The 18,219-nt window shown below is 51.5% G+C and overlaps 1 protein-coding gene across 3 annotated transcripts in view; it reads left to right on the plus strand.

The window, feature by feature from the left end:
* The window catches only part of IDE (insulin degrading enzyme), an 89,860-nt gene that overhangs the window by 19,046 nt on the left and 52,595 nt on the right, over positions 1 to 18,219 (plus strand). For all 3 annotated transcript variants that reach the window (XM_029059371.2, XM_007666085.3, XM_039911475.1), the window contains exons 2-3: positions 14,364 to 14,548; positions 15,310 to 15,517. In XM_029059371.2, the coding sequence (XP_028915204.1) occupies positions 14,389 to 14,548; positions 15,310 to 15,517 (368 nt within the window). In that variant the 5' untranslated portion in view covers positions 14,364 to 14,388. The remainder of the gene's footprint in view (positions 1 to 14,363; positions 14,549 to 15,309; positions 15,518 to 18,219) is intronic.

An 18,219-nucleotide genomic window follows, 5' to 3' on the forward strand; every position in this document is an offset into this window, starting at 1 on the left:
GATAGCGTCCAACCCAGTTCACTCGCATCTACCCCAGAGCCGAGAACAGTGTTTGACTCTGATAGTGAGCACTTATCAAATACTCTTAAAGAAAGGTGCTGACGGTGGGTGCAATCAGGGGTACTTACTGAGCGCTTTTTGTGTGCAAAGCACTCTACTAAGTGCTTGGGAGAGTGCAATACAACAAACCCGGCAAAACACATTCCCTCCCTACAAGGAGCTTAGGGTCTAGAGTTCAAATACAAAACTTTCCCAATTTTAGCTTCAACAGTGACTTGGGCGGAGTTACCCAGGATGGCCGAAAAACATTTCCCACACCAGCTAATAAATCGGTGGTGTTTATTGAGCGTTTACCGTGTTAGATTATCACTGAGGGATTGCCGCTCTGCCCGGCTCCTAATGAAAACTGTGGCATTTAAGCCCTTACTTTGGGCCAAGAATTGTACCAGGGGGTGGGGTAGATGCAAGCGAATCAGGTCAGGCCCAGCCGGACCCACAAGGAACTCACACTCTGAGGAGGAGGAGGGAGAACAGGTATTTCTACCCCGTTTTCCAGATGAGGAGACTAAGTGAAGTGACTTGCCCATGGTCACCCAGCAAGCAGATGGCAGAGCTGGGATTAGAACCCAGTTCAACCTTAGTCGGTCGATCGTTTTTAGTCAGCGCTTACTGTGTGCAGAACGCTGTACTAAGCTAAGGTCCTCCGACTCGGAAGCCCGGCTTTTTCTACTAGGCCATAATGTCTCCCCGTTGGCTATTCGGGAGGTGCTTCCTTGATCCCTTTACCCCCACTTCCAGCCTCCTTTTAGACTTTGGGAGCCATTTTGAGGTCCTCTAGGATTATGGGCGGGGGGTGGGATCTGGGGAAAAGCCTGGAATTCAGTCAGGAAGAACTGCCGACGTGCAGTTCCCTGGAGGGGCTTTTGGGTCGGGGCCAAAGATACACTTCGCCAGCCAGAATACCATAGTGAACGCGTTCGCTCCCGCAGTTCCTGGTGATCGCTGCTAATTGAGCTCAAAAATGGATTCTGTCTGGGGGAAACACATATTCACCAGCACATCCTTCCCAGCATCAATCCAGCAGTTGCATTTACTGAGCACTGGCTAGGTGCAGAGCACTGTACTAAGCGCTCGGGAGAATACGATACAACAGAATTGGTCGATATGTTCCCTAACCACAGCAAGTTTACGGTCTAGAGGGGAAGACAGACGTTAATCTAATAATTTATAATATGTAATTTGTAGATATCTACATAAGTGCCGTGGGGTTGAGGGTGCGGCAGGTAATGCCCAAAGTGCGTAGATGAGGCAGAGTGGAACATCATTTAAAAAAAAAATGGTATTTAAACGCTTACTAGATGCCAGGCACTGGGGTAGAAACAGGCTAATCAGGTTGGACACCGCTCGTGTCCCGCATGGGTTCACAGCTTTACTCCCCATTTTCCAGATGAAGGAACTGAGGCCTAGAGAAGTGAAGTGACTTTCCCAGCAGCAAAGTGGCGGAACCGGAATTAGAACCCCCGGCCTTCTGACTCCCGGCCCGTGCTCTCTCCCCTAGGCCGTGCTGTGTCTCTTTTTTGGCTTCTGACGTCTACAAGGCTTCAGTCAGTCAGCGGTATTTATTGAGCGCTTCCTGTGTGCAGAGTACTGTACTGAGTGCTTGGGAGTGTCCAATATAGCAATATAACAGCTACGTAGGCACCGGTAACCCCTCGCCATAGGCCAGGGGCATCATCGTGGCCAGCATTCTCACCCTCGACCGGCAGGCCGACTGTCGTCCACCCCCGTCTTCTCTGCGGTTTGTTGGTTCTCCTTGGCCAGCTCTGGGGCAGGGGCTCCTGTGTGGTGACGCCTTTGACCGCAGTAGCTGCCGATCCTCAGCCATGCCCACCTCCGGGAATTTGGTACCCAAGCCACGCGCGGGCAGGCCTCGTACTAGGTGTCGGAAGAATCCTGCGGGAAACAAGAAGAAGTTATCAGAGATGGCTTCGTTGTTGATTAGCTAACAGGGGTAACTGAGTCACCGAGCCGTGGTCAGGCGACTGCGGAAGGGCATAAAAACCCAGTGGCTCGTGCCCAGCGAGGTAAGGGAGGCGCATCACGGGAACAGCGGCGATCCATTCCTCTCGGAAGGCTTAGGGAAGGTAAGCTGTGCAGATCCCTGTTCGGAGCGGGGAGGCAGGGACAGCGGTAGGATTTTCTAGGGGCTCCCAGGATGCCGGCCTGTGCTCGGAAGTAAGAGCATTTGAAAGAGATGTCGGGTTTCTTGGTTTTTTGGTGTGTTTTTTAATTTCGGGAAGTCTGGCGCAGGGTGGGGATGGAGATCCACCGTCAGGGGAAGGACCAAAAAAGCACCACGGTTCTGGGCGTGGCCGGCATTGGATCTCGCCCGGAAAAAACCAGGCTTGTCCTCCTGTGTGCTGTTGAGCAATTTCCACAGTTTGAATGAATTGGTTTATGGCTCGTTGGCAGCTCTGTTTGTGACTCCTTGGCACAGGATCCCGCAATTTCACATCTGATCGCTTTAGATAAATTGGGAATGGGAATGGGTCTGTTTATTGTTATAGCGGACTCCCCCAAGCGCTTAGTGTAGTGCTTTGCACGCAGTAAGCGCCCAATAGATGCGATTGAATGAATGAGTGAAAGAGAAGTTGGGCCGGGCGGGAGCTCTGCTGTGGCCAGGGAGGCTGAAGGGGGTATCGGTCCCCTTTTGTAATGGATTTTGTTAAGCGCTTACTATATGTGCCAGGCACTGTCCTAAGCGCTGGGGTTAGGTACAAGGTTGGGCACAGTCAGTGCTCCACAGGGGGCTCACAGTCTTCGTCCCCATTTGACTGACGAGGGAACTGAGGCCCCGAGAAGACAGTCACACAGCAGACCAGCGGCAGAGGCGGGATTAGAACCCAGGTCCCTATGACTCCCAGGCCTGTCTCAATCCACTAGGCCACCTGGCTTCTCCTCATCATTTTTTCATAAAAACTTCCAGGGAGAAAGCGACCTCTCATCGCCCTCCTGGAAGTGGGCATTTCCCTCGTAGTGCCTGGAGCAAAAACTGTTCTTTTGCCAACATTCTTGGTGGGAATACAGGCCATCTTTATGGTAAGCTCGTCCTCTAGACTGTAAACTCTGTTGCGGGCAGGGACCGTGCCTGGTTATTATTATATTATATGGTAACCTAATCTTATATGGAACGCTCCCAAGTGCTTAAAACAGTGCTTTGCACGCAGTAAGTGTTCAATAAATGCAGTTGAATTGGATGAATGAAAGAAGGAATTCAAGACTCAAAATGTGTAATTTGCAGAGTTTTCGATCTTAAAAAGGCAGCACTCTGGATGGAGCTACAGGATTTCTAATAATGTTTCTCCAGGCAGTGTGGCTCAGTGGCAGGAGCCCGGGCTTGGGAGTCAGAGGACGTGGGTTTTATTCCCGGCTCCGCCCCTTGTCAGCTGTGTGACTTTGGGCAAGTCGCTTCACTTCTCTGTGCCTCAGTTACCTCATCTGTAAAATGGGGATGAGACTGCGAGCCCTACGTGGGACAACCTCATTACCTTGTATCTATCCCAGGGCTTAGAACAGTGCTTGGCACATAGTAAGCGCTTAACAAATACCATCGTTATTAGACTGTAAGCTTGAGGTGGGCAGGGAACCTGTCTGCTAACGCTGTTGTATTGTACTCTTCCGAGCGCTTAGTACAGCACTCTGCACTCCGTAAGCATTCAATAAATGCCACTCATGGATTGCTTTGAAAATCGGGACAGCTGTCATCCTGCAGACACTCTGAGGATTGAATGCATGATCGTAGATTTTAGAAAAGGAAGCACAGTAGTGGAATGATGGAGAGATTCCCAAACGCTTAGTACAGTGCTCCGCACACAGTAAACGCTCAGTAAATACGATTGAATGAATACAAGATTGCAGAAAGAAGTTAAATCCTCGACCTCTGGCGGTATCTATGGCAACTAGAAGTTTGCAGTGCCATTTATTTAAAGCCTAATGGGTGCAGAGCACTCGGAAAAAAATACCCGGATGAGAATTAGACCCCCAGGAGACTCACCGAGGAACAAGGAAGGGAGCGGGGACAGGCACGGAACGAAAGAGAAGACAAAAATAGCATAAAAGACCCGGACAAAGATAAATACCAGAGCTATAAACAGAAAGAGCAGGAGGGTAGTGTGACTGGACGAGCAATTTTAGGCCCCTGGCAGCTTAGAGGCCACCTGCTGCCCCTCTAGCAGCCTTCCAGAAGTCTAAATTTGGGGACGGCCACGGGCTGTTGGTGCAAACTTGCTTCCCGCTGAGGCAGAAGCCAGACCCCTGGATGGCATGGAACGGGGTGGGCAAGAGGGACAACAGGGTGTCCCCCTCCTTTCCACTTTTCCTCCCCCCACCGGTGATGGAGCTCTGCCGCCTGGCAGGGTGGAAGGCGGAGTCTAGACTTGGGGGCAGGGAATGTGTCTGTTACGCTGTTGTCCTCTCCCAAGCGCTTAGAACAGTGCTCTGCACCCAGTAAGCGCCCAGGAAATACGATCGAGCGACCGACTGGTGCTGGGCCAGAGGGCAGGACGGGCGTGAGGTGGGGCTCCAGGGTGGCACCGAGGGGAGTCGGCGACGTAGACCGTAAATCAGTTCGCTCTTCACCTTCTTTGGCTCTCCCCTCCCAACCCATTCTCATGTCCTCTCCTCTGTGCGACGTGAAAACTCACGGTTGGGAGTAATGCCATTTCCAGCCAGGATTCGGTCTCTGATTCGGTCATATCTATTGAGCGCTTACTGTGTGCAGAGCACTTTTCTAAGCGCTTGGAAAGTACAATTCAGCCATAAAGAGAGACAGTCCCTGCCCAGCAACGGGCTCACAGTCTAGAAACAACAGATTGCTCTCTCGGACATCCATCCGCCCGATCCGGGACGAATTCCCAACCTCAATCCTTCAGTCGTATTTATCGAACCCCCACTGGGTGCAGAGCACTGTAATAAACGCTTGGGAGAGTACAGCGGCATGGCCTAGGGGAAGGAGCACGGGCTTGGGAGTCAGGGGACCTGGTTTCTAATTCCAGCTCTGCCACTTGTCTGCTGTGTGACCTTGGGCGAGTCACTTCACTTCTCTGTGTCTCAGTTACCTCCTCTCTAAAATCGGGATTAAGGCCGAGAGCCCTATGTGGGACAGGGCTGTGTCTGACCCGATTATCTTGTATCTACCCCGGCGCTTAGTACGGTCCCTGGCACATAGCAAGTGCTTAACCAATGCCACAGTTATTATTATTACAGTATAACAGGGTTGGGAGACACATTCCCTGCCCACAACCAGCTGACAATCTAGAGGGGGAGTGAACCTGTTGCGGGCAGGGAATGTGTCTGTCTGTTGTTCTATTGTACTCTCCCAAGCGCTTAGAACAGTGCTTTGCACGCAGTCGGCATTCAATAAATACAATTGAGTGAATGAAACAAACGACAGACATTAAGTGCTGTGGGGCCGAGGGAGGGGTGACTAAAGTGTGCAGATCCAAGCGTAATCTCACAGACTTTTCCCTCTTCTCCATCCTCACCTTTCCTTCAAGTAAGCCGTCTCTCAGTCCTGTGAACCTACTGACGTTTTTGGCCCGAATACCTTTTTCTGCTACTTCTGAAGTGGCATTTATTAGACGTAAGTGCATTTCTCTAGGAAAGCATCGAAACATTTTATACTAACTGTAAGATAAGGGCATACTAGTGGAGTATTCTTCGGCGAGCCTTCCCAGCCAACTGGCTAGACAAACCAATTCAGCACAGATATTCCCACTCATGGAGTAGATTGGTTCTACAGATAAGTGTAATTTGGGATATCCCCACATAATTATTATGATATTTGTTCTTACTATGTTCCAAATACCGTCCTAAGCACTGGGGTGGATACCCAAGACAGACCTGGGTTCTGATCCCGGCTCCGCTACTTGTCTGCTGTGTGACCTTGGGCAAGTCACGTTCCTTCCTCTATGCCTCAGTTATTGCATCTGTAAAATGGGAATTAAGACGGAGAAGCCCTTGTAGGATATGGATTAGGTTCAACTTGATAAGCTTGCGTCTACCCCGCCACTTAGTAAGTGCTTAACAAATGTCATTAAAAAAATAAGATCAGATCTCGCGCAAGACTCATAGTCTAAGTACTGTATAATAGTAGCATAATCCAAGTAGTTAAGGTAGGAGGGAGAACAGGCATTGAATCCCCCTTCGGCAGATGAGGGAACTGAGGCACAGAGAAGTTAAGCGACTTGTCCAAGATCACACGGCAGGTAAAAAGTGGAGCTGCGATTAGAAACCTGGTCCTCGAACTCTCGGGCCTCATATATACTCACCTTTCTCCTCTGAAAGGAGGGAGCTCGAAGGTCCTCCGAAATTGTTATTTGAAATTGGAAGAGAAGCAGTTATGGTCTAGTGGAAATAGTCGGGGAACCCAGATTCTGTGCTGGCTCCACCACTTGCTTGTTGTGTGACCTTGGGCAAATCACTCAACTTCTCTGTGCCTCAGTTTTCTCATCTGTAAAATGGGGATTCAGTACCTGCTCTCCCTCCCCGTTCCACTGTGAGCCCTGTGAGGGGCAGGGACTGGATCTGACGTGATTATCTGGTACCTACCACATTACTTGTCCCTTGGTAAGCACTTGACAAATACCACAGTTATTATTACGGTTATTGTGCTCAAAATGCATCATCCGTGCTCAGCTAGGCGATTTCCTCAGCAGCTGAACTGCATCCTTGTTCCCCTGAAGTGGCTGTCTTAATCCAACTTTCTCAAATCCATCATTTTTATTGAGCACTTACCCCATGCAGAGGGCTGTCCTAGGCGCTTGCGGGAGTAAAATGTAACAAAATGAGACAGATTCCCTGGCCTCCAGTGCCGAGTGCAATTCTCTTGAAGACGCAAAGCAGACCCAAACGTGCTCTCCTCATCCTCATCCCTTTCTCAGCTTCTGAGGAATAATGTCTTAGCCTGCCATCAGGAAAGGGATTCGGTAAATATAAAGATTCGTCATTCAGTTTGGACGGATGATTTGTTAGCATGCTGTGTCCTTGAAGCGAAAATTGCTGGAGCCCCAGAAGTAGTGTACTAGCCCATCCATCACCTGCCCAACCCCCTATTTTGTCCGATTTCCCAATGGTGAGAGGAGGAGGGAGAAGCATCTGAATTCCCCTCCTTAGGGAGTAATTGGTAATGAGGAGTGCACGTGGGTGATGGAGTGGGAGGTGTGCATTTCCTGATTTTCGAGGGTGCAGCTGTCCCAGGACTAGAAGAGCTGGAATTGGGGCAGTTCTGATTGCCTTTGGAGTAGGATCAGGTATCTGTTAAAGCCCTAGCCTTGGATAGCTTGGTTATAGCTTTGGGATGACTGCCACTTGGGTTCGTTGGTCCATTTAATTGAGATGGGAAGACGAAATAATCATAATTTTGGTATCTACTAGGTGCTTACTATATGCCAAACACTTTACTAAGCTCTGGGGTAGACACAAGATAATTGGATTGGACAGAGTGCCTTTCCCACATGGGGCTCACAGTCTCAGTCCCCATTATACAGATGAGGGAACCGAGGGCCAGAGGAATAAAGCGACGTGCCCAAGGTCCCACAGCAGACAAGTGACGGGGCCGGCATTAGAACCCGGGTCCTCCATACTCCCAGGCCCACGCTCTATCACTAGGCCACGCTACTTCTCAAAACAAACTAAATAAGCACGGCCTTCTTCTGCCGGGCGATTGGATCCGACACCGTCTTTGTTCTGCCGGCAGAGGGGAAACATTCCGGATGCCCTCGGATCAAAACGGTGGTCTCTCGTAGACTTTATGGCGTTGGGGCAGAGGGATCTCAGAGAGAGGAGCCTCCCGACAACCAAAAGTCGGACAGAGGGCTGGATGGGCTGTAATCTGACCCACTCCAAATTCCCACCGACTTCCCGCCAGGGACATTGGAAAGTGACCGCCAAGCCACTGTTAAATGTCAGGCTCCCGGAGAATGACGTCTGTAAGGAGCTCTTCGCCAAAATACATCACCTGCCGTCTCCGGGACGAATAATCAATGGGCATTTCTCCATCTTATGGTATTTGTTAGGTGCTTACTGTGTGCCAGATACTCTACTAAGTGCTGGAGTAGATACAAGCTGATCAGGTCGGACACAGTCCCTGTCCCCCATAGGGCTCACAGTCTTAATCCCCATTTTACAGGCACGGAGAAGTGACTTGAACAAGGTCCCACAGCTGATGGGTGGCAGAGCTGGGATTATAATCCAGCTCCTTCTGACACCCGCGCCTGTACTCTGTCTGATAGGCCATGCTGCTTCCTTTACTATGCACGTACTGTGTAATCATAATAATTGTGGTGTTTGTTCAGCGATTACTATGTGCCAGGCACCGTACTAAGCGCAGGGGTGGGCACGAGCAAAAGCCGAAGCCCAGAGAAGTGAAATGACTTGTCCAAGGTCACCCAGCAGACATGCGGCAGAGCTTGGGATTAGAGCCCAGGTCGTGCTGACTCTGGGGCCCGCGCTCTATCCACGAAGCCACGCTGCTTCTCCGCTCAAGGTCATCCGGCGGCCAGACGGTGCTGGGAGGATCACCCGACTTTCCCGACACCCAGCCGCGATGCCCCTACAGCATCTCAGCATTCTCCTCGGCGCACCTTGCTCTACGGAAAGCGAGGCCCTGCTAAACGGAGAAAACCTTCCAGTATTCAAAAATGTGGCGCCCGTCCCAAATCTCAAAGTCACCCTGGTAGTCAAAATGGTGAAAGATGGCAGAGCGCGGTTGGCCTGCTGAGATCTCTGAGCACTTGACAACTTGCTCGTCGCTTATACGAGCACGTCCTCAACCTTCGGAACACTGAGGAGGTGCTACGGGATTTAATCATGTTAATAATAATGTTGGTATTTGTTAAGCGCTTACTATGTGCAGAGCACTGTTCTAAGCGCTGGGGGAGATACAGGGTAATCAGGTCGTCCCACGTGAGGCACACAGTTAATCCCCATTTTACAGATGAGGTAACTGAGGCACAGAGAAGTCAAGTGACTTGCTCACAGTCACACAGCTGACAAGTGGCAGAGCCGGGAGTCAAACTCATGACCTCTGACTCCGAAGCCCAGGCTTTTTCCACTGAGCCACACTGCTTCCCCAGAGCCACGCTACATTTCAAAGATGTCGCCGTCAGGAAGAAAAGTTAAAGAAGATAGCGCAGCAGCTAGCGAAGAATCTCAATCAGCTCTTTCCTTCCTACTTATCCCTTCTCTCCTACTCCACCCCGTTTGCACTCTGGTCCTTTCAAGCGAAGCCACTCCATCTTTCCCGCTGTCGACCTCTCCCGCGTGCCTTCCCCCTTGAGTATCTGGCAGACCACAGCTCTCCCTATCTTCAAAATCCTTCTGAGGTCACTTCTCCTGGAGGTCTTCTTAATAATTTCTAATCACCCCTTCCCACAGTTACCACTTCTGTCCTTCCAAGCCACTTGGTATTCTCATAACTCCCTTGACTGTTAACACAGAACACGTCTTATATACCTATCACCCTCTCATCTGTAGCTAAATATCCTTTCCCCCCACTATCCTGTAAACTCCTCGAGAGCAGGGATCCCGTCTTCTGATTCCGCTTTAATCTTCCAGACGCTCAGTACATTCTTCCGCCCCCAGGAGCTCGATGCTATTGATCGATCTCTGTTGCCAGCCCGAGGCATCCTGTGCAGATCGCCGGTGAAGATGACATGGACGCATGCTTCCAGAATGCTAATGTAGCTTCCGACCACAGCCTGACAGGCGGACGTGATCTTTACATCTCATCGGATACCGGAAAGTGCAGCCCCAAGACCTCTGTAAAATATTCTCTGACTCTATGAAAGCATTTGACGTGGTCACCACAACTAGACGCCGGAGTTCGCTTAGTGATTTCGGCTGTCCCGCTCAGTTTATTTAAATTTCTTGGACTTTACTGCGTGAGTGACCGTGACCGGGCTGTCTGATCTATTCCCCATCACCAATGAGGTTAGACAGGGATATTTATTGAACACTTCCTATGTGCCGAGCTCTGTACTAAGCGCTCGGGAGAGTACACCACAACAGAGTCGACAGACACATTCCACAACGAGCTTACAAAGTCTAGAAAACGTATAGTGGATTCAGTTCGATTCAGTTCATTTTATGCCACCGTTCTGGAGGATGCAACAGAAGATCCGCATACAGATACTAGTCAGTCATTCGTATTTAATGAACGCCCCCTGTGTGCAGAGCACTGTACTCAGCGCTTGGGAGAGTATAGTATAACAATTTAACAGACAAATTCCCTGCCCATAATGAGCTTGCAATCTAGACAGGGAGACAGACATTCATGTAAATAAATAAGTCCCAGCTGTGGGGCTGGGAAGGGGGAATGAATAAAGAGAGCAAGTCAGGGCGACGCAGAAGGAAGTGGGAGAAGAGGAGAGAAGGGCTGAGTCAGGGAAGGCCTCTTGGAGGAGATGTGCTTTCAGTATAGCTTTGAAGGCGGGAGAAGTATTAGTGGATCTTCCACTTCTCTGGGAAGTTCTTCCAACTCAAACACCATCCCATGTTCTAGAGGCGCCATTCACAAATCGTCACATGCAAATAGCTGCGCGCCCCAGGCAAGACGTCACGCAGATCCCTTCACCACATCAGCAGGAGCTACGAACTGAGGCTAAGGGGAAGGAAACCCAAGTAATACACGTGCCTGCGTCAGGGAAACTACCTGTTTTAAAGGAAAATCTGTATTGGCAGCACAGAGCTAATCCCGGTCACAGAGTCTTGTTCCCGAGGCTTCAGGCTGGCCAAGGCCTAGATAAGGAAATAGAAAATCAAATCAGGAAGGCCAGCGCATCCTCTGGGAGACTGTCAGAGAAGAGGTGTGAGAGCGGATGACCATGGCAGTGCAGTTTTAAGCTCTAGACTCAGCCCGTGATGGGCAGGGAACGCGTCTGATAATTCCCCTGCTTAGTACTCTCCCAAACGCTTAGTACGGTGCTCTGCACGCAGTAGGCCCTCAATAAATACCACTGATGGATAGTCCAGACTGAAGGTCTAGAGATTTACGATGCTTTCCGACCTCTTCTATGGCTGAGAGACCCAAACCCCTCCCTTCGAGGCACCACATCCGACTCCTGGAACGATTCCACCGCTGTCACTGACAGGCTGTCTTCCCCGTCAGACGGCAAGCAGGAGCAGAGACGGATTCATCCGGGAATGCAGTCGGGTATCCTTGCCTTGAAACTATGCTGACTTCCATACAGCAGCTTCGGGAAGGACGCGGGAAGAGGACGGATGACGGCAGGCTCCCCAGATGGCTGCTGTGGGGTGAGCCGAAACCGGAAAAATGAAAGCACGGATGGAGGACCTAGTTTAAGGCCGCCGCGAAAGAAGGCCCTCCGTATCTCCTTGAAAACTGGGTGTCGGTTGCCAGATACCAGCGTTGACACCCAGCGACCGAGAAAGGAGCTGCTCTTTGATTCATTCAGTCGTATTTATTGAGCGCTTACTGTGTGCAGAGCACTGTACTAAGCGCTTAGAAAGTACGGTTCGGCAACAGAGACGATCCGTACCCAACAACGGGCTCACGGTCTAGAAGGGGGAGACTGGCAGCAAAACAGAACAAGTAGACGGGCATCAGGAGCATCAAAATAGATAAATAGAATTATAGATATATACACATCATTAATAAAATAGAGTAATAAATACGTACAAATATGCACAAGTGCTGTGGGCTGGGGAAGGGGGTATAACAGAGGGAGAGGGTAGGGCGATGGGGAGCTTTGTAAGACAAGAGAAGCAGCATGGCCTGGTGGAAAGAGCACAGACCGGGGAGTCAGAGGACCTGGTTTCTAATCCTGACTCTGCCACTTGTCTGCTGTGTGACCTTGGGCAACTCACTTCCCTTCTGTGCCTTAGTTACCTCATCAGTAAAATGGAGATTAAGACTGTGAACGCTATTTGGGAGAGGGTGTGTCCAATGTGTCCAAACTCATTATCTTATGTCTACCCCGCTTAGTACAGTGCCATAGTCCATAGTAAGTATTTAAATACCGTTAAAAAAAAGTCAGAAGTAAAACTAGAGGCAGCAGACACCAGCACAATGAAGGATTTTTGTGTGTAGGGGAAGGAGGGGAGAGTGTTGGGAGGTTGGGTTGGAGTTGAGACTGTTTTCACCCGTACATGCCCCCTCGGGTGAATTTCCCCCACGGTCTTCTAGGAGGGCATGACTACGGCAGAAGAGCAAGCCAGGATTTTCACTTTGTTCTTGTAACAAACCTTAGAAAGGAGGAGGTGTCCAGTTTCTGCAGGCTCCTCGGATTGCGCCTGGGGCAACTTGAGTGACCGGAAAGGGTCACGTAGAAGTTGGTGGAGATTTCTCAGTTCAAAGAGCGTAGCTGCAGCAAAGTGAAAGGAGCAGGTTTTGGAGGGGTCTTAGGGGCCTGGCTCTTTCTCCCAGGCAGCTCTTCTAGCCCGGGAGGATGGACACTACAGGCCAGTCATGAGCACCGATTTTTGAACCTATTATGGGTTGCGGGAGCTTTTTCTCTGGTCTCCTACCTGCTTAATACCTCCCTCCTTGACATTATCCAGGACTCCTCTTTCCTTTCTCCCTTTAACGTGCATATCCAGCCACTCTCCGCATCCTGTCCATTCTCCCTCCGTAACATCCACAGCGACGTCGTACTGATACGTGGTACGTCACGTCTCAACTACTGCACCGACCTCATCCCTGACCTCCCTGACTCATTCATTTATAGTTGTATTTATTGAGTGCCTGCTGTGTGCAGGGCGCTTGGAAAGTACAATTCAGCAATAAAGAGAGACGATCCCTGCCCCGACTGAGCTTACAGTCTAGAAGAGGGGAGACTGATGTCGAAACAAGTAAACGGGCATCAATATAAATAAATAGAATTATAGATATATACATAGGGGCTCTGGGACGGGGAGGGGGGGAGGAGCAAAGGGAGCGAGTCGATGTGATGCGGAAGGGAGTGGAGCTGAGGAAAAGGGGGGGTGAGTCTGGGAAGGCCTCATGGAGGAGGTGAGCCTTCAGTAGGGCTCTGAAGGGGAGAAGAGTCCATTCTCTCTCCAGTCCGTTCTTCACTCTGCTGCCCCGATGGTTTTTCTGGAAAATGATTCCGTTCACACCTCCCCACTGCACATCGTCCAGAGGTTGCCCCTCCACCTCCACGTCAAACAGAAACTCCTCTGCGTCGACGTTAAGGAACCGAGTCAGCTCTCTCCCCACCACCTGGCCTAACTTCTCTCTCTCACTTCACCTCAGCCCACACAATTGGCTTCTCTAAAACCAACCTACTCACTATGCCTTGATCTCCTCTCCACGTTGGCTCCTTGCTCACGCCCTCCTGTCTGGAACGCCCTCCCCGCTTCATATCCGACCGACCACCACTCTCCCCATCTTTAAAGCCCTATGGAAATCTCTTCTCCTCCAGGAAGCCTTCCCTGACTGAACCCTCATCTCCCCACCAAGCGGCATCCCCATCCCTTGGATAGTCTCCTCACCCCCATCCACAGCACTTACTTACATAATGAGCAACAGTGTGGCTTGGTGGAAGGAGCACGGGCCTGGGAGTCAGAGGAGTTGGGTTCTAATCCCACTTGTCTGCCACCTTGGGCAAGTCACTCTCTGTGCCTCAGTTTCCTCACCTGTAAAATGCTAATTCGGTACCCGCTCTCCCTCCTCCATTTGAGTCACATGTGGGACAGGGAACTTGTCCGACCCTATCGACCTGTACCTACCCCAGTCCTTAGAACATCTCCACCACTTAGCCACGTAGTAAGGACTTAACAAATACCGTGTCCTGACACTCTGCCGCTTCCTCTATTTGTAATTTATTTTAATTTTAAATGCCTCTGCTCCTCGAGGGCAGGGATCGTACCTTCTTATTCTGTTGTACTCCCCTAGGGACTTAGTACAGTACATAGTACGCGCTCCATAAATACCATCGATTGATTGATCGGCAGCAAGTACTCGATAAACGTCACTGACGTTTGGTTGTTATGTGGTCCTGGAATAATGGGCCAGTATCACTCACCTGACTCAGTGTTGCTCACTTACCCATCTTTCAGGCACCCACGGTATGTGCTCCAGCTGCTAATTAAGATCTTCAATACCAGGCCAACTCCTGCCTCAGCACCCCGATTTTCCTCTTGCCAGTCCTGCGGTCCCGTGACTTCGGCATTCCCGAGGGGTGTGTGGCTAGTGGGGAAAAGGGGTTGGCTCCCGACTCCTGTAGAAAGGCTCCCGGCAGCCTGCAGCAGACGCTTCGCGCCCCACTGACAGCGGTTGGTGCGGTCGCGTTCCGCTCTCCGTCTCAAACGCGGCCCGTGGCCAACGCTCGATCTTCCTTCAGTTTTCAGAGATATTCTTACGGCAAAATGGACCATTCGGCCGTGAAGAGAATAGTAAACAACATCATCAAGTCGCCCGAGGACAAACGAGAGTATCGGGGACTAGAATTGGCAAATGGCATCAAAGCGATTCTCATCAGCGACCCCACCACAGATAAATCCTCAGCAGCCCTTGATGTCCATATAGGTATTTACATTTTTGGGTACTTTGGCTTTTTCTTTGCTGACAGTGCTATGGCAGGACAGCGTACAGTAGAGGAGCAGTTCGCCGGGCAGTCGGTTTCAGAGCGGAGCCCTTCTTGGCCAGTGGAATCCACTCTCCTTGTGAGCGGAGATTGTGTCTGCGGAATCTGTCGTATTGAGTCTCCTGAGGCTTAGGACTGTGCTCTTCACACAATAAGTGCTCAAATCAGTCATACTTATTGAGTGCTTTCTGTGTGCAGAACGCTGTACTAGGAGCTAGGGAGAGTACATTGCAACACAGTCGGTAGACAGATTCCCTGCCCACAAGGAGCTTACGGTCTAGAGGGGGAGGCAGATATTAATATGAATAAATAAATTAGGGATAGGAATGTAAGTGCTGTGGGGCTGAGGTTGGGGGAGGTGTAATTAAATACAATTGATTGATTGATTGAAAAGGCTCCTGTTGGCCCGTCCTGGACGCTCTCATCTAGCGCCTTTGGAGCGGACAGATTTAAATAAATTTGACCGATCGGTCGATTGAAAAGGCTCCTGTTGGCCCATGCTGGACGCTGTCCTTTAACACCTTCGGAGCGGACAGACCCCATCTTCACGAGCCCTGGAGTACTGGCCGTCCAGTCCCACGGACCCCAGTGGCTCAGGCCCCTTAGCACGGCAGTCGTTGGACCCGTCTAATCCGGCAACCTCTTCTCCGGATCTACTGAGACTTGTAACGGGGAGGATGTGTTTTTTTTTCCTCTTCTGCAGGATCATTGTCAGATCCGCCAAATATTGCTGGCCTTAGCCATTTTTGTGAGCACATGCTGTTTTTGGGAACCAAGAAGTATCCCAAAGAAAACGAGTACAGTCAGTTCCTCAGCGAGCACGCGGGGAGCTCCAACGCCTTCACCAGCGGAGAGCATACCAACTACTACTTTGATGTGTCGCACGAACACTTGGAAGGCGCCCTGGACAGGTAAAGATGAAGAGAGATTCCGATGAAAATATTTGGGCCGGGGCGACTGAACAAACCCAACGCACCCGGGCCGGGCATCCTGGCACGGAGGAGGAGGGTCGGTGGAAACAGCAGCCTCGGCGGTGTTTTCTCGACCTGCTGGAAGCTGGGTTCGATGGCCGAGGAGCCGTGAGGCGTAGAGGAAAGAGCGCGGGCCTGGTAGGTAGAGGATCTGGGTTCTAATCCTGGCTCCGCCACCTACCAGTGGGACCTTGGGCGAGTCGCTTCTCGGTGTCTCAGTTTCCACGTCTTTGCCTCATGGGGATTCAAGAGGGAGACTCCTACGGGAACTGTGAGCCCCACGTGGGACCCGATCATCTTGTAATAATGATGGTATTTGTTAAGCGCTTACTGTTCTAAACGCTGGGGTAGATAGAAGGTAAGCAGGTTGTCCCACATGGGCTCAGTCTTAATCCTCATTTAACAGATGAGGTAACTGAGGCACAGAGAAGTGGCCTGCCTTAGGTCACACAGCAGAGAAGTGGCGGAGCCAGGAACCCGCATCCCCCGACTCCCAAGCCCGGGCTCTTTCCGCTAAGCCACGCTGCTTCTTTACCCCAGCGCTTAATACAGGACTTGGCTAGAGTAAGCACTTAACCAATACCGTTATTATTATTATTCAATAAACAAATGCTAAAGGAGGGGGAAGTTGGAAGGTGCTAATAGGTCAGGGAAGACATTCACTCTCTCACTCTCGCCCCCCCCCCCAACTCAACCTTTGTGAGCTTAAGCAAAGAAACACAGCGTGGTCTTGATCAAGGCCGATTCTCCCCCCTGCATTAGGGAGAGAGTGGACCGTCACCATAGCCACAGAGAGACATTTGTGGCGCTCCGGCACCGATCAGCTCCAGCCCCAGTGGCCGGGGTTGCCACGGGGTGATAGGCCGATGTGTACTTTTGGCGTTTTGCCTCTGACGTATGACCGCTTCTATCCCTCGCCCCGGGATCCCCTTTTACCGCCCCTCAGAGAGACACCAGGAGCAGAGTGAGCCGGAGTGGAACCTTCTGGATGAGGCGCCGGTTCTGGCTGCGAAGCCGAGCCCGCTTTAGGAGGCGAACTAGGGAAGAGACAGGGAGAGCGGCTTCCCCTTCGCCGTGGCGAGAGGCTCGGGCCGTTCCGGGCCAGAGTTTGGGCTCACCGTTTACGTCCCTCGGCGACCGAAACCGGGACAAGATGCCGGTCGTCTGGGCGGTTGCCCGGAGTCCTAAACTGCGGGAGTCCCAAAATTGATTGTCGTTGGCTCAGGGCCCTGCTGGCGGGCCAAAATGGCAATAGCTGCTGCTTCACACAAACAGGAAAGTAGGACCTGGCATCACCGTCCCCTCCCCCGGGGGGTATTTAGGACATGTCGTTCCAGAAATGGTCTCTGCTTCCTAGTCTCTGTGGATGAATTAGAATTTGTCCTCACCGGGGTTCCCACCCTTTCCCGATTGAAAATTGCATGAGCCAGCACCCCAGCCGACTCCTCCTCCTCCTCGGCAAGGGACGTCATCGGGGTTTGGCAGTTGGCCCGGAGCCGTTCCGAGTGGTCCGACAGCAAAAGAGACCGGTTAATGTGAATAGAACCGAGTAGGTCGCCTGGGTCCCCCGCAAACCCTTGTCCCCCGGCAGAGCCCTCCTCGCTGCCCCAAGATCGACCGACCCCAGAAGACCAAAAGGACCCCGCTCCCAAAAGACCCGCACTCGGGCTGACACTTTATCCCCCCCCCCCAATGGTTGGCGCGAGCGCCTTCCAGAGGGGTGGTCACTTCCTCCTCCCCCGACAGCATCCCCCCGTTTTGGACCTGTTCTTCACATTCGCTTGGCACGACCGTTCAGGTGAATCGCTCCCTCCGTAAAACCCGTCATCTGCTCATGTCCGATAATCACGCTGAGGCCACAGTCCGGATGGTAGGTGGCCAGCTTCGCCTCCGTCCCAGCAAGGGTCGCTATCACCGCCAGCAAATGTTTCTCTGCAGGGTCTCCCTTGTTCTTTACACCCAGTTCGGCCTTTTTTAAAAAATGGTATTTGTTAAGCACCTGCTGTGGGCCAAGCACTGTTCTAAATGCTAGGGTAGATGCAGGATAATCAGATTGGACCCAGTCACTGTCGCACACAGGGGTAGATGTCCCCGGTGAGGGAGGTTCCCTATTTCCAGGAGGACCAGTTCCCCGAGATAGGGGTGTAGCGTGACCTACCGAAGAAGCAGCCTGGCGTAGTGGGTAGAGCACGGGCCTGGGAGTCAGAAGATCGTGGGTTCTAGTCCTGGCTCCGCCACTTGTCTGCTGTGTGAGCTTGGGCAAGTCACTTCACTTCTCTGGACCCCAGTTACCTCACCTGCAAAACGGGGATTGGGACTGTGAGTCCCTCATGGGACGGGGACTGTGTCCAACCCGATTTATCTGTACCCACGCTTAGTACAGTGCCTGGCACATAGTAAGAACTTAACAAATATCACAATTATTAGTGGATAGAGCACGAGCCTGGGACTCAGAAGGACCCGGGCTCTAATCCCGACTCCGCCACCCGTCTGCTCTGTGACCATGGTCAGTTGAACTTCTTGGTGCCTCAGTTCCCTCATCTGTAAGACTGTGAGTCCCATCTGGGACAGGGACGGCGTCCAACTCAATTTGCTTGTCTACACCCCAGCGCTTAGCACAGTGCCTGGCACGAAGTAAGCGT

This window comes from Ornithorhynchus anatinus, chromosome 3 (genome assembly GCF_004115215.2).
Source record: "Ornithorhynchus anatinus isolate Pmale09 chromosome 3, mOrnAna1.pri.v4, whole genome shotgun sequence".
In the NCBI taxonomy this organism is placed as follows: Eukaryota; Metazoa; Chordata; class Mammalia; order Monotremata; family Ornithorhynchidae; genus Ornithorhynchus; species Ornithorhynchus anatinus.